The sequence below is a fragment of the Calonectris borealis genome, chromosome 3 (assembly GCF_964195595.1).
Source record: "Calonectris borealis chromosome 3, bCalBor7.hap1.2, whole genome shotgun sequence".
Taxonomy (NCBI): Eukaryota; Metazoa; Chordata; class Aves; order Procellariiformes; family Procellariidae; genus Calonectris; species Calonectris borealis.
The window spans coordinates 36,003,527-36,020,560 of NC_134314.1; the positions used below are offsets into that span (position 1 = coordinate 36,003,527).

The 17,034-nt window shown below is 36.3% G+C and overlaps 1 protein-coding gene across 1 annotated transcript in view; it reads right to left on the bottom strand.

The window, feature by feature from the left end:
• Window positions 1-17,034, bottom strand: part of COL12A1 (collagen type XII alpha 1 chain) — a 99,514-nt gene that overhangs the window by 14,286 nt on the left and 68,194 nt on the right. Inside the window, exons 47-58 of the mRNA XM_075145329.1 lie at window positions 16,933-16,971; window positions 16,703-16,841; window positions 14,398-14,540; window positions 13,907-14,016; window positions 8,592-8,741; window positions 7,249-7,326; window positions 6,530-6,616; window positions 5,598-5,651; window positions 4,973-5,068; window positions 3,003-3,056; window positions 1,701-1,754; window positions 405-458 (exon numbers count right to left, since the gene is read on the bottom strand). Coding sequence (XP_075001430.1) covers window positions 405-458; window positions 1,701-1,754; window positions 3,003-3,056; window positions 4,973-5,068; window positions 5,598-5,651; window positions 6,530-6,616; window positions 7,249-7,326; window positions 8,592-8,741; window positions 13,907-14,016; window positions 14,398-14,540; window positions 16,703-16,841; window positions 16,933-16,971 — 1,058 coding nt within the window. The remainder of the gene's footprint in view (window positions 1-404; window positions 459-1,700; window positions 1,755-3,002; window positions 3,057-4,972; window positions 5,069-5,597; window positions 5,652-6,529; window positions 6,617-7,248; window positions 7,327-8,591; window positions 8,742-13,906; window positions 14,017-14,397; window positions 14,541-16,702; window positions 16,842-16,932; window positions 16,972-17,034) is intronic.

Consider the following 17,034-nt stretch of genomic DNA (forward strand, 5'->3'; position numbering starts at 1 on the left):
AACACAGTGAAGTAGCTTTTTAAGCAAAAACTAATCCTTAAATACTCTTGTCAGGGAAAACTTGTATTAACAGCATTTGTTTTGACCAGACTACAAGTAATAAGCTGATTGGTTTCAGTAGACCTAGCTATGCATTTAAAGATCATGCCTAAAGAACCAGGTAAACTGGTTCTTCCCTTATTTACACTGGCAGAAATCAGTTTCAAAACCACTCTTATGAATGTTTGTAAATACATGCTTTATGCAGTTGTCTGCTCACCTTTTACTGAGAGTTTCTCAGATCCATTTAGGATATTAAACAGAGGATCCATTTCATATTTGACAGAAACTGAAAATGTCAGTGTGGCTCTCTCTTGGCTCAGGTTTCTTATTTCAGAATATATCAAAGACAAAATTATATTTACCGCTGGTCCTGGTGGGCCTCTGGGACCTGTGGGACCATCTTTTCCTGTGAAACCCTATTCAAAAATAAAAGCATGATTAGAGATTAACTTAAGATTGTAGCCTGATTAAAATGGCCTTTAAGATTATGTAATTGCAATACTCTTGATTACTACTAACGTGTCTTTCAAAGCCTATCCATAATGTAAGTTATAGAAATAGCTATTACCATCAATGCTGGAGAAGGCTATGGAACAATGAGCTTCAGCCAATTTAGAAGATGTTCAGCTGCTGTTAATTAACTGAAGATAGAATGAGTCTCTCTCAACATTTTTAAGAAAAGGAGTTGTTGTTCTACCCCAGAGGAGCAAGAACTCCCTTTTTGCTGTTCTCCCACTCACAGATTATCTGGAAAATCTGAGGTTTCTACTTAAATGAAGAAAAACCTCCCTCTCAGATACTTCCTCTGCAAGAAGAGATGCTGAGAAATCCCATTTCAACAATCTAACATAGCATTCACAAATTAACATTGACAGTCCATGGCCCGCTAATGACCCACCAATCCCATGGTATGTTTTTTGGCAACTGCCTATCACATGGCGATCTGTTTTCATTTCCAGCTATCAACTCCCACTAAAGGATAACTATAAATGCATATATCAGCTATTAATTTTGACTGTAAAGGTAAGTCATTGCTTCAGTCATCTCAAAGGTAATATGTCACTGTGAAGACAACAGAGATTTGCTTAGTTGACCCCAAATTAGAGGAAAGGGATTGCAACAACTCCACAATGAAATACCTGTGTGCGTGCCCTTCATTATAAAGACATTGCAGAATCCCCCACCCAAAGAAAAGTTCTCAGCTCCAGATAGTCAAAGGTTAAGGAGCAAACTTGACCTTCACAGTAAGAATGGCACAGACAGATTCTTTACAGATATGACACCTCCCAGACATTGAGACAAGCAGACTTTCAAACGGATCCTCTGCAGCAGCAACAGTGTGTGGAAGACAGCAGGGCTGAGTACCTCGGCAGAGCCCTGCTCAGTGGACATTCTGCTCTATGAGTGCAGGCGTCCGAGAACCTCGTCAGGAGAATGACCAGTGCAATTTTTACAGAAATATCTGGCAACCCTATGGCTATCTGGGGAGGTTTTCACCCCCAGATTTTTCCAGTCCTTCCACTTATACCTCTCTAGGTTGGATATTGGTAAAAGGACTCCTTTTGAAAAAGCATTTGAAAACATAAAGATATGATAAAGAAGGGGGAAAAAAACCACATTACTCGGTCTTTTCACAACATAAACTGAGGAAACCTTACCCTTTCGCCTGGAGGTCCCATTGGGCCAGGTGGACCAGGTAAACCTGGGGTTCCCTAGAGGGAAAAGGAATTATAAACTGTATCCATGACAGAACAAACACCACTGCTATGCTAATCATCCCAGTATTTATGCACACATTTAAATATCTAACTGTCTTCGATGTTGCTTTTTGGCATTTACAGAAATAAAACAGAACTTTAGGAGAAACCATTTATTTCATCTACATGATACAAGAATCTTCACCCTAACTTTACTTTTTACTTCCATTTCCTTACCAGCCCATAATTCAACTTCAAAAATAATTTTCAGTACTGTTCCCATAAAACAGATATATCTGGTTTATTGCCTTTACAAGCATGACTTACAGATGTCAGCTAATCCTTTAACACTCTGTAGGATCAGTACCACTGTTGTAGGAATTGGATATTGAACAGCCTTGTATCATGTTATGTTCCTCCCCCTTTTACATCTAATCTCACCATACAATAAAATGTATCATTGCTTTCTATAGGACATTACTACTCCCCAAATGTATATTACTCGGGGTTATAAGGACTAATAAAACAGGTAAAGAATACAAGGCCCTTGGTTCATGACTGACCTTATCTGATATATGAAACTAAATACAAGCATCTCCCATACAGTCTTCATATCCCCAGTAAAATCAAGGACAATATAGTAACCAAAGAATATTAGTTATGTCACCACATGTGCAGATCAATGATCTTAGATTATTCAAATCTGGCTGATTATCCAAAAAATCCTTATTTTTTCTCCTCAAAACCTAATCCTAGTTTACAACAGAGAAATCTGCAAGTAAGTGAAATTTAATACTTTCTTCTTTCAGAAAGCATACAGTTAATGTCCCAAGGCCATCTGACTTCCAAAAGTAGAAAGCAATTATACAACATTGCTGAAGAAGGGTTCAGCAAAGCTTCTGCAACCCCTATTTTAGGAAGACATGTTATGGTGGTCAGAAGTTGAGGGACTTTCCTGGTGTACTTTCCTTATCAGTGTACTTTTCCTAATCCAATGGTCTGTCCCTGTGCATTCACAACTATCCAGATGGACATTTGGCTTGACTTGCTACAGCTGTTCTTTCACTCTTGCTGTTTTGAATGGTCTACTATTTCCTACATTTCAAATTCCTAAGTGTAAGATGATTATGTTTCCAAAACTATTGCTTAGGAAGGTATGAAAAGAGCCCATGACTCCTAGTGATGTCAAAGACAGCTGTCCAGCAGCCAACCTGCATCAGGAATAGTGTAAAATGACATTATCTTCTCTAAGTATCAACTTACCGATCGCCCTGGTAGTCCAGGCTGGCCAGCATCACCTTTCATCCCCTGACGACCCTATAATTTTCATAAATCATTGTTAGAGATTATGAATTACAGAATAGGTCAGCAAAATAACTAATTTGTGTAAATGGACATGAAATAATTCCTGCAGATACCTACATTAAGGAATCCATAAGCCAACTATGTATTATTATTTACGGTTGGACTCAATGATCTTAAAGGTCTTTTCCAACCTAAGTGATTCTATGATTCTATGATTATGGAATAAACCAACATACATGCACCTCTTAACTGAAGCAATACTGAACATCTTACAAACATTTGCAAACACAGGATGACCAGTTGACATTATATTAAAAACATAGGCAAGCAGACAAGCAGGAAACCAGGGAAGGGTTACATGCTTTCTCCCAACCTCCCTTATCTTTCTCAACTGGTGAATGGAGCTGTCTACACTCAAGAAAGGTAAAAGCTCAGACTTTTTAAAGTATCACTGTTTTTCTCTAATCCATGGTCTAAAAGGCATTACACACTTCCAGGACACTCGGTGTAGGAGCATATAAAGAAGCAATGTATTGCCTTTCACAACTTGCTTGCATTCCACATATACTACAGCACTGTAGTATAAATGCACAGTCTAAACCCACATGGGCTAAATTTGACAATACAATATTTATTTTCCACAGTGGCTTGTGTGATAATCCAACATTAATAACTGTTGATGACACACAAATAATCAAACAATTTGTAAACATAGCCTGCCAATGTGAATTGCAATTGATATGAAAAATGAAATTACATGACTCAAAAGTCACACTCTAACATTGTTAACTAATGAGAAGTTCCAAGAATTATGTTGGTTTTGTTGGTGTTTTCATTTTTCAAAAGTTTTAAAACTGAATGTGACAAATAAAAGTATTTATTGTATTCCACATGTAAAAGGAATGTGTTTGGCCTTTCTTGCTGTTTGGCACCTCTAGGACGTCTCCCAGTATATAACAAAAACCTGAAAAGCATCTACACTGGTTAACAAAATCTTTCTATTTTGTCCTTACAAAACAGAAGGTGTACCTAATCTTAAAGCACATTTTGTTTTCCATTTCCCAAATTACATTACAGACTGAGAAGCTAACCTGGTTTCAAATGCAAAATGAGACAGTGTGCAATGAGACACCAATTCTATTATTTGTTTTCATAAACTTTATATTTTAATCAAATACTTTATACAAAAAGCTCCTGATTATATTAAAATTCAAGCTATTCCTAAACATCAAAATTATATTCCTGCTTTTAGGGTAATTACTTACTAAAATAGGCAAAAGCAGTCTTAATACATTCAGAAGGTAGACGAAGGGTTACTTATGCTATCTGCTCTAAAAACCTGAATCTGGTGAAACTTCATCAGTGTTAACAGAGTTACTCTGGCTTTGAAGGCATGTACATGAAATCAGAAGTAGCCTCTTGCTAAAATATGCATGCTGTTGCCAAGAAAGCACCCTAGGAATGAAGGGCTATTTTGTATGCCTAGATCTAGGCACCCATTGCCTCTCTGAACTTTCAGGTACTGATTTAAGCTCAGAAAATAGAAGTTGGACATGTAAATCTGTGAGAAAGGCTTCAGAGTAATATCGCATGCTTAATTTTCCTGCATCACAGTTTGATAGTTTTGAGTCCTCACACTCGAAGGCCTAGCAACTCTACAGAAAAGCTATAAGAGAAGAAACAGAGTAGCACAATGTACACGACAATGCTTAGACTCTGTCCCATAAGCACACGTAACATTCAGGATAGAAAGTGCTGTTGTACTGTAAGAGACTTTTTTCAGAAAGAGACTTGTTTCATAATACTACTGTGTTGCAGGGAAAAATGAATGTTAGGGCAAAGCTGCCACCCTCGTCCCAAGACCACCACCCCCATGGACAGCTCTGACTCCACACACAGTGCCACGCACACTCAGAACAACCACTTACCGGTTCTCCTGGGATTGACAGCCCGTTGGGGCCCTGTGGACCTGGGGGACCTTGAGGGCCAGGAGGACCTGTCTCGCCACGAGGACCAGGTGGCCCCTTAAAGCAGAAAATTAAAACAAGATTGTAAATGACAACCCTTTCTTAGATCTGTAACTGCAAAATCCTTTGGTTTAGACACTTAGGGTAAGTCAGAAGCCTGGAGACACATTTAATACTTCAGAACAACTGTGGAAACAGTTATCCAAGTGGCATATCCTTTCATAAGCCATTCTCTGATTCACGTTGGCAGTCTCAGGCCAATACATGACTTCTTGCAGTGTTAATTAGAAGCATAGCTGTCTCCTCTGTACAGAAGAAAGGACAAGAATACTGCAGAGTGTGTATTAACACCCTGATGCATGTACGGCAGTTTCCTGATGTGCAGTCAATGCCTTTGAGGCTACATATATACATAGGCTGTGTATATATAGTCTCAAATAGGTAGGCTGCACATAAATAACATATAGGCATATTTCCAATTAAATTTTTAATCTCCATTCTTAGCTCAGCATAGAACTAAGCATACAAATTTTCATGCAGGTAAGTACGTCGCAACATTATAGATGCATTCTAGAAAGATACTTACAGATGATCCAGTCAAACCCCTTTCACCTCTGGGACCTTTAGCGCCTGGACCACCCTAAATTGAATATTTGGAAATAAAATGTATTTCATCCAGGGAAAGCAAGGGTACATCATACTGGTGTGCGTTATGAATCCTCTTTATCAAACTCTCATGTGAAAGCCCAAAGTTTTGAAGTGTATAGATCACAATGCTAAAAAGAGTACTAGAATAAAAGTTGCCTCAGAAACTCAGGTAAACCACATCAGCTTCAGCCTTGCCAATTCAGCCCATGAAAAATTATTGTCATTTTTGTCTCTGCAGATATAAACTTCTTCAATTTATATTCATCAAAATCTCTGGATACCTCTCCAGTAGACTACCAGAGAACTGAACTGGGCTCCAGATTCCTCATGCAGCATTTTTGATACCTTCAAAGCAGAAGGACTACTGGGCTGAGTATAAGTCTCTTATATTCGAAGCAATTGGTAGAAGCATATCCATTCCATAGATTACTATCTCTCCACAGAAAAAAAAAAGAGAGTAACTAATTTATTTCCCTGATAGAGTAAAGAATCTTTCCTTGGAGTGAAATCCTGACTCTGTATTTAGGAAAAATATTTGCACAGTCCATTAAAAATATCTTGTACATGAAGTGAAAGATGGCTGAGATTGGGCCAGATTCTTTCAACCTATCAAACAATGAGGAGCTATTCATAGTGAACACATTGGAAATATGGGAAAAGGATTATTATTTAAACAAGTAAAGGTGGTAGGAGCTGCCCAATTGTGTTTTAAACTAAGAAGAAAGGGGAACAGACTACCATGATGTTATGGACGTATTGATAGAAACTATCTCTCTGACTGACCTTTGTTTCACAAAACCACAATGAACACAGAACTACTTTCACAAATTTAAAAATCAGAAAACCTGTCTATTGCGAATAGTTCCTTACAGCTGGTCCAGGGGGTCCTGGAGGTCCCACGCTGTCTTGAGTACAAGTACAAGCATTTGGAAGAGCTGGGCATTTTGCTTCATCTCTCTGAAAATTCAATCACAACTATTACTGTCCTTTTAAAGAAAAGTACTTGGTGACAGTATACTTTTCTACAACAATAACAGCAAGATTCTCTATTATCCTGTTCTTAAGTACAAGTAAAACCCACAGCTAAACAGTGGTTTCCAAATGTTTCCACAGGACCTTTCATATTTTTAGCAAATTTTCTCTGCAAGCTATACAAGACACTAACAACAAAGGCACAGGCAAAATCAAATTCATATGCAATTTCTGTTGTTCTAGTATTTATGTCCATTAGACAATCAGCTTGCACTGACAAAGAATAAACTAGTTACTTTTTGAATGCCAATCTAAGAACAGATTAAATAAAAAAATAATATAGTTATTCCATTCACAATACCTAGGATCTTAAATATCACCAAAATACAAAATATAACTGACATTTCCACCATTCCTAAGGGATTCAACTCTGGCACATTACGATCTTTCTCCTTCAAACACAAAACTTTGAAATGTAGTGTTGTTCACTGGCTGCTCTGACAACCATGATTTAGATGTGTTGTCAGTACAAGGTATAATACCAGGCCAATATTGATATTGTTAAATTTGCTATTAATAACGATTTTCTGAATAGCTTCTGGTTCATTTATACTTACCATAGAAGGAAGATCACAGCATCTGTCTCTGCTAGTCCAAACTGGACTGCATACAATGTCAAAATTCTGGATTTCTAACTGTAAAAGAAAGGACGACTCTTGAAAAATACTAGAGAAGTTTTTTATGAAATCTAGTGGCATTATCATTAAAAATGAGTCCTCAAACAATTTATTTCTAATGTAGTTAACATAATTCAGACTTTCACTTCTTTTTTTGACACTGACAGAAAAATGATTTAAAAATAATAAAAAATTTAAAACCAAGCCTACGTAAGGCTACAAGAACTTCAAGCACTGATGCTTGCTCTTATTCTGGAGCAAAAGGTAACTCAAGATATGTGACTCAAGAAATAAAGTGACTCAAGAAATATTTTGCAATACTTAATGAATACTACCAATGAACTACATTGGCTGAGTGCCTGTGCACTTCAACATGAAATCTGGCTGAAAAATGTTTGGACCAGCTCTAAGGACTGTAGTCATTGGGTCATATATTAATTCAGATTTATGTATGGAACTTTCCACTGACATTAGCAGGGAAAAGTTCTGCAGAAAGGCAGAAGTGGGGACCTTAGGTAGACTGTATGATAAAAGCAGTTTCCTCTTTTTTTTCACCCCCAAGAGCTACAATCCTGTAGTTTGATGCACAACCAAACATTTGGCGGTGAGCACCAAGAATCTTCTTCAGTTAGGGTTTGCACACATGGGTCAGATTGCAGACATATCTTCTAATATAAAGCCCAGGTAATAGCAGTGATTACACATTCAGTATAGTTAATCCATCAAGATAATTGGTGTGCCCAAAGCCCAGGTAATAGCAGTGATTACACATTCAGTATAGTTAATCCATCAAGATAATTGGTGTGCCCTTCATAGCAGTAGCCACTTTCTCATTATAGGTTTATAGATCACAAAGCCAGTGGGGATTGCTCTGATCACTCAGTAAAAGCCAGACCATAGGACTTGCTAGAATTAAAACCTGTTCATTAGAGTTTGTCTTTTAGAAAAACAAAACAACCTTCATCTAAAGGTTTCCAATGACAGAGAATCCACAGTAAATGATTCCAATGACTAACTGCTCTCCCTATTAAAAGAAAAACATTTCTGCTCTTGTTTGAATTTACCTGACTGTAACTTTCAGCTATTAGATTTTTGTTCTTGCAATTCTAGAATGAGAAGCTATCAAGACCTAACTTCTCCGTTAAATACATTGGGTCTTGCAGTACAGACACATGAAAGCTTTGGTGCAATACTGGTTTCTTAGCAATCCTTAATCTCTAATCTTGATCCTCAGAAAATTTCAAGGGCTTGTATTAATGAATGGATTAATGTTTATTGCTTACTGTTGCTGATCTCCGGTCACCCTTAAGAAGTTTCCCAAGTATTTCATAGCCATCAGTTGTGATGTTCCCAGCCTCCTTAATTGGTTTTTCCAGTATTTCACTGCAGTCAATGTAAATCTTAACATTTGATGAAGTTACAACAATATGGACCTGAAAAAGAAGTTTCACATAATATTTAGAAAAGGCACATAGGCATATTTACTTTAATACTTTAACAGTATTTCACTGTTTAGGTAATACTGTTTTAAATATTCTTGCTAGTAATCCTGCTTTACTTTCAACTGGTGGAAAAATTCAAACTCAAGGAAAGTCTATGATATTAGTAACCTCTTTAAAATGTATTGAAGGTCAATCAGATGAATACACAAGCACAGCTAAGAAGTACTATTTAATATAATAGTTGAACTACAATGATCTATTTTAAAAAGTTTGCCTGAAAATTGCTTTAAGATGGCATAAACGTAAAAAATAAAAAGAATTTTTGAGAGGAAGTGAATATAAGCTCTTCTTGTCCTCTTCTGATGGCTGGGACCACACAAGAGGTTTATGAGTCTGTGACTGCCCACTGGCTAATAAACTCTGTCTGTAGTTCAGAGAGTAGATTGTTTCAGATCCAAAGATCCAGGGTTCAGTTTCCACAGATGACTCAACCACAGGCATTAGTTGCATTGAGATACAGGAAGTGAGCAGAGAAGCCTGCCCAGAAAAAGACAAAATAATGGAAGATGCAAGAGAGAAGTTTCCATGAGATAAATTTGGCCACAAAAACATATGCCAAAATAAGAGGAAACAGGGAAGAAGAGGAAGAGATTAATTATTGGAAATAAGGGAAACTTAGGAGGGAGAAAAGAATGACTGTAACAAAGGGAGAGCAAGTTTACCAGGAGAAGAGAATGAAGTGTTTGGGGAAAACACAGTAAACCTTAAACAGAAGAACAAACAAAATTGAAGCAAAGGTTACCATTCCAAAAATTTATGGTACGTATGGTGAATGTTATGCAAGTGAATTTCCTACATATCTATGAAAACAGAAGACATTCAGGAATCTCCAAGAAAGAAGCAAGGGTCTGACATTTTAGTACATCTAATATGTAGTTGATGGGAGAACATCTTAAGGCAACAGAAAGGTTTCAGTTGCTTTATATACCTTACATACTGCATATATTTTATATACAACATTATAACATCTATGTAAGTGTTAAAATATCAACACAGTAAGATCAGCAGTAAAGAATCCTTGAAGAATGTATTTATGTTTTAAAGCTTCTGTTATTACAGTACATAACCCTTCAGAAACATATTGCTATTTGATGACTGCTTAAAAAAATTGGCAAAAAGTTGAAATAGAGATTCCCTTAAATGTCCTGAGTCAACAAGTGCCTGAACAATCTCCCGAGAATTTGTTCTTTTTTTCCATATTAAATATTTTCCCATGTGGAGTTGTCTCCAAGGCATCAGCATAGCTTATCTAAAACTCTTTAAATATTATGTGTTTATGCTTTATATAATTGGAATTAAGACTATTGAAACTGCCCTCTTTTTTTGTCATCTGGAATTCAGTTGGTATCACAGTTTAATTCTCAGTGCTGTGTATACAAGTGGTTTTTTAATTAACATTCCCAATATTGTTCATTGACCAAATAAAAAATTAGTGGAAAGATAACTAAGTGTGTCCAAAGTATATTTTGGTATTACATACCAAACTTTCCACAAAATAAAATAAGCACCATGCCAAAACTTTAAATTCATTATCATTTATATGTCATATACTCAGTCATTTGATTATATGACTAAATTTTACAGGTTAACTAATGCATCAAACAGTTTAAACTCATTGCAGATGTAATTTACTAATTCTGAAAGGTACGTAATATGCAAGTCCTTCTACTGGAATGTTAAGTATTTGTAACAAACTAAATAAAGCTAATGACATCTGCATAGCGAATACATATTACTGCATTTTCATTTGCACACAAAACTTAGGAGAGGTGAATTTACATCAGAATGCTGAATGGGGTCATCAATCTGAAAATGTTCAAACAGCAATGACTGCTGAGCATTGTCTATCTATCCAAAGAAGAAGTGACCCCAGCAGTCAAAAATAAGCAGGGCTCCCCCAAGTCATTAACTCAATTCACTGCTGATTTAATGCTAGCTCTGTATTCCAGCCTGAATCTCACGCCCAAGGATAAATCTAATAAAAGTATGCATCTAGTGTTTATAGTAAATAAAACATCTCTGTATTCAATCCTGCTACACTTTGTTTTCAACAGAAATATTCTCTTCAATTTCTAACACACCAACATAAAGCATCACTTCTGACTACTTCCAGTGCCCAAAGGCACTGAGGTTCTAAGAAAGAAAACATACTTTAATCTTTCTCTCTGGACCCTTTCTAAGATAAAGTTTGATGGTGTTCTGATCTACTGCTAAATGAACCACATCAATAAGCTAAGCAAACTATTATCCCACATGTACATCAGCAGAAAGACATACACTCATTATCAAATTTCCTGTGGCTAACTACTGCAAAACTGCAATCTAAAAGGAAGTCTAGCATGGTAAGAATAAGAAAGTAGAATTGTCTGTCTCTCCATAACACTCAGTTATAAATTTAATGACTGTCTTAGGCAGTCAGGATTTTTCCTATGGGACTTGCCAGATTCAACAGCTTTCACCATAGCTATGCTACGCGAAGTGTTCAAGTATGCCAAAGTAAATTTCCCTGCACAGTTAGGTGTAGTTAACTGTGCTTCACTGAATGAGCCAGTAAGTCATCGAATGAAAACCACAAAAATGTTTGATATTTTGGAAAACATCTTCTTGCATTCTAAAGATTTGTAATTTCTTTGAAACTGGATGGTAGGATAAATTGCAAAGTTACCTTTTGAAATGTGTTAATCTTACTTTCCTTCCTTCATCCAGCTGAAACTACTGCTATCCTTTATTAGGAGCTAATCAACATGGCTGATACATAAGGCTTTCCCAGCACATGAGCATCCCATGATGCTATCATTAACCTGACTCATACAGCAATCTCAGTAATCATCCTGGAGAGAATCCAGAGGAGTCAGCTCAGTTACATGGTGAAAAATCCCAAATACAGCTCTTTAAATCAAGGCTACTCCAGTTACTTTAAATACTATGAAAATCTGAACTTTTTATTCCTTTCTGGGAAAAAAAGAAGGGGAATGATACATTGCACTAAATAACTGATACATTTTTGCTTAAGAAATAGTCTCATAAGCAGAATTCATAGTTCCAGAGCTTTAAGGTATTTTGCAAATAGCTGTTACTCCTGTACTTCGTTTGGCATCTTAGGATTGCTTTCTGTTCACACATATGAGTGTATTTAACTATTAAAATAATATAAAATTCTGGATTTTTATTTCCCCTATAATTGTTTTTCACCAGCACATGTAATAAACAGTTATGCATAACTGCTAGTATTGCTGGGATTGCAGGTTGTTCCCCGTTTGCTTTGACAAATGAGCAGAGCTTCACTCTAAGTGCTGTCAGATAATTCTGCTCAGCTCTATCACATTTAGAGGAACTGCAAGGAAAAATATGACTCTGAACATCAATGAAATTAGCAGCAGATACTTAAAACAGACTGCTAGCAGTGCAGCATGTAGAAAGCTTCACACCACTGACCTGAAGGGAAGTTTCAACTCCAACACTGATATCTAAAATGAGGCATGCTACATGCTGTTCTGTGTCTCAATAGTACTTCTAGGTGATAGGATGACTCAACTTTTACACCAAAACAATATCTATCCTAGCCTTCACTGACAGTTTTTCTCACTCCAGTAGATCAATACATTTCCTTAAAATACAGTTGTCCTACTAAGCTATCAAAAAAAAGAAAGGCAAAAAGCCAAATGCAAAGGACAAAATAGAGGCTGCCTAATGCAGGTGTGATCCAAGCTTACTCATAAGTATCAGTTACAAAGTCAACGACATAAACATTTCTTGATATATGCAAAAATAATTAGCCATTAAATGAATTATAAAACAAGAATAATTGGATATAACATAGAAGCAGTTTGGGAAATGATCCTCTGTCAAATTCTGACCAATAGCTTTTATAGTACTGTGTCATTTTCGTAGTCATCCATGTTTTAAACAGATGAAGTCACGAAACATTATAATGCCGGCACCAGCTCTCTTTCCCTGCTTTCAGCCTCGCAGAGCTAGGTTAACAATGTGGCCTCCAGTATCAGCAAGTTGACAAAGGCAATCTCTTATCAGTATCCTCAAAGAAATGCTGGTAGTGACTAGTCATGCAGGAAAGGGTATCATAAAGAAAACAAATGTTATACTCCAGCCATATTTAATCATCAGAAGAAAACTAAACTAAACAGAAGGGAGATAAACGAAAACATGAGAATGTGCATTTCAGTTGACCAAAAATGTTGCAATTGCAACTTACTTTCTTGCCCTAAACATATATACTTAACACAGTCAGAAAATATTTTTTAAATTGTGGTTTAGATATATATGTAGCCTGAGTCAAACACTTCCTGATGACTAGAGGTAAGGAAGCCTGGCAGGTCAAGTTTTCATAATTTGGAGCACAAAATTAGAAAAGCAAGCACAAAACTATCACAATTGAAGGCAGATGCAGTAACATGTAAGGATTTCACTAGCCATTTTGACAATTCGAAAAATGTGAGTTTCATTCTAAATTGCAAATAGATTATATGATCTTTTATGGGCTCTCTCTCATTATTGTTGCTTCCTCAGTTAACGTTACTTTGCAATATTTTAGGCCCAGTGAATTTAAGCCAAAAAAATACCAATTCATACATACAAAATATATACATATACATGTATTATGTTTGTTAAACATATGAATCTTATTCAATATGCTATTCACCTCCCAAAATTGGTTCCATGCCTTTATCTACAAGTCAATAGCTACTTACTTTCTGTGGCTATATTTTCCTCTTCTCTGAATAATTTCAAATGATTACACTCCTCCCCAATCTTTTCTCACCACAACTTCCTTTCCTTTTTTTTTCCAGTTTACCTCTTATTCTTCCTCTTTCACATGCCAGGAATCAGGCTATGATGTCTTGTTCAGATATATCCCTCCACTTACACAATCTTGACAAATTCTTGACAAATCTCTTACATTGGTCCAAAGAAGAGCTATATCTTCAGAGATCTTGTTTTACATGATCTGTAAGTCCCTATGTCAATTTACAGCACTATACAAAGACCGGATATAATGACAGTGACTTCTGCTTGCTTGTCTTTTGTTTCAAAGAACAGCACTTCAGAAAGCAACATCCATAATTTCAATCCTTTACCTTATGGAAGCTTCCATAAAAGATTTTCTTTACTTCATCATTATCAAAAGTTACAGTTTGAATCTCTCCCCTTATATCCTTGTTAAAGAATGACAGCACTTTGCTGGCAGCTGCAATAAATAAAAATAATACATTTCATTTCATATGTACTACTGAAACCACTATCCTAAGATACACTTATAGATAAAATGTAGTATACCACTCAATTAGGTACACACAGATTATAGATGGTCTTACTGACCCATAAGTACATAGATGTATTTTCCTTTGGTTTTAGAAGTAATACCAAAGTTGAAATGTAGCTTAGTTGAATTATTCTTAGCTGAAAAAAATAATTTATGTACAAAGCAAAAAAAAAAATCTCTTAAAATGAAAAATATATAATCCTTTTACCATGTAGGAATGCTTTGGGTTTGGAAATATTTGAGAAGAATGCATGCAATGTAACATAACATACAAATTCTCTGTGCAATAAGCATAATCATCCTTACGATCAAGCACAACTCCAACTTGTGGTTTGTAATCTCTGTCTGTAATCTGCCAAATTGCAAAAGGCTCATTGGGGGATTCAGGCAGAAGACGGAATAACAGAATGATAGTGTACGCCTGTGGCAATCCCTCTGGATGAATCTCCCTGTTAAGACAATATGAAGACATTTTTTCACATGGAAACACATGAGGAAAATAAGATCTTCATAATTTGCTCTTTTTCAAAGAAAAGACATGAGAGTAACAGAGAAACCACAGTGTTTAATGTAACTGAGCATTTTAACTACTCTCTCAAATAAGAAGGAACTTTTTGATAAAAAACACTATGTGATTTGTTAAGATGAACTCACAGCCTGTCTTCAACTGGTCCAGGCACCATGGTTATGAAGGAAGCCAGAATATGACCAAGAACTCTTGGAGATGTATTCTTGCGGCAAGATTCTGTATAAACTACACATATTTTAAATTCCTTGATGATAAGTACAGAAAAAAGGTCCATAGCTTTATTCTTTTCTCATTGGCCTGTTTTAGACAGGCAACAGAAAACAGCACTTAACTATTTCTGCTCTTTAGGCACAGATACAATGAAGGAGATATTTAAAGTATTCTCTGCAATTGGTGATGTATTTGTGCTCCACCTCATTCACCAGTGGTTGAGGTTTAGATCTGTGATGTTCAGACTGTTAGACATTAAAAAAGCAGAAAGCCAAAAGTAAGTAAAATCATGTATTAAACGGCCTCCTGCATTTTCTGAAGGGGAAGGGAAGGAACGCAGGAAGGGAACTGTAAGAAAGGAGGTAGCTTCTGTTTCTCCTTAACCGTTATAATGGAACTGAGAAGGGGATTTGGCCTCATGAACATAAACATAGAAACCTTAAAATGAAGAGGGGAGCTGCTCTGTATTTTAGGCAAAGCTTATGTACCCATACAATTATGGACACTCTGCAGTAATAGCCATATCACCAAGTCAACAACACCACACAGCACAGTGCAAGAAGGAAAATATTAAAGTAGATATAGCAACACTATTTATAACCCAGATACCAAGTTATCTCAGATATGGAAACAACTATGCCACCAGGATCAGGATGATTTTATTGCTTTGCTGTCTCAGTCTAAAGTGAGTTTTATTTTCTGTCTTCTCATGAAAAATAAGCGCCCACAATACTCTGGCAAGTCTACTCCACCTCTTACAGCAAGCAACAGGCTGTATCACAACATTCTAAAAAAAATGAAATAAGTAGGAAGTCTGTCTTTTTATTGTCTTTTTATCATCTTATCCTGCTAAATGCAAGGTTTATCTTAATGTAAGAGAGTTGTAAAACTGGGATTATCTGTACTTTCCTAGGTCATAAAAATCCAGGCTGTCAGACACCTATCAGCCCCATAGCTATAATGGCACGTCAATGAACTCAAAAAGTCCTCAAGTCCTCCACTTTTAAAATTGTGAGCTGAAAAGGCTGGCAAAAAGAAATTATCTCTTCATACACCTCAGCTCCTGTGCCTGTGATCTGATCTTTACCCAATCTGACAGGACTGCAGAAGATTTCAAAGGCTTGTATGAAAAGAAAATTAAATTTCCTTAAATTTAATAGGAATAACGGGCTATATTTAGGCATCTCCTCTGACTCAGAAAGACTTTTTTGAAACTTACTTAAATAGATGGGAGAGGAACAAATGTAAAAAGAAAAAGAGAGAGGTACTGTTCTCCTGTTAGTAAAACTAACTGCTAACTAAGTCAGGTTTGGGTTTTTTTTTTTGTGAATAAATGTTGGAAAGAATGACCATATATTACCCCTCCATAACCAAGCTCTAAGACCACAGGCCCTTGAAAACTCCACTTCATTTGCCAAATACAGCAACTTAAGTAGAGGAGAAACTACCCTAAGTCAATGGTGTCAATGTGCTGCCTACTGCAGTAGGAATGATGCCCCTGCAAAAAATGGTGCTTATCTCTCCATATTGAAACCATTTCCCTCTGGCAACATGGAGCTTGTTGTACTAAGGAGGCTGTTGTTCAACTACCTAAGAACAAACTGTGGATTACATGCAACTCGAATGGTTAAGAAGCGTAACGTCCAAAAAAGAAAAATAAGCAACTGAATTAATAGTGAACAGATCGCAACAGAAGAAATAGATTAGCATTTAATGAGAACAATGATAGATGTTCTTTGGAGTATATTTCTTGGAGTAAAAAGAACACCAAATAAATGCATCTTCCATAAGATACTAATGCTATCATCTATAAAATCTATTAATCCTTCCTCACCTGCTTGCCCTAAATATGAGTCTTTCAGGTTTACTTACCGTATTGGCTGGCTGACAAAGGCATTTTTGTGGAGTCTATATGCTACATAGCTTGGGAAAGAGCCTGATTCCAGTGATATGCCTTGTACAGAAGCAAAATGCTTCTCTGTTAGATTATATGATTCCAGCATCTTGAAACCTTTAAATCCGGAGAGAAAATAAAAAATAAAAACACTATAGAGTGTAAAAGACACGAATGAATCTATCCAAAATATTAGACAGTTACTTACCAGGTGAAGTGTATCCCTCCAAGTAAATAAGAGGACAAGCTAAAAGACATGAAACAACATATAATTCAAAACTATAAAACCTAACAGGATATGTACATGTAT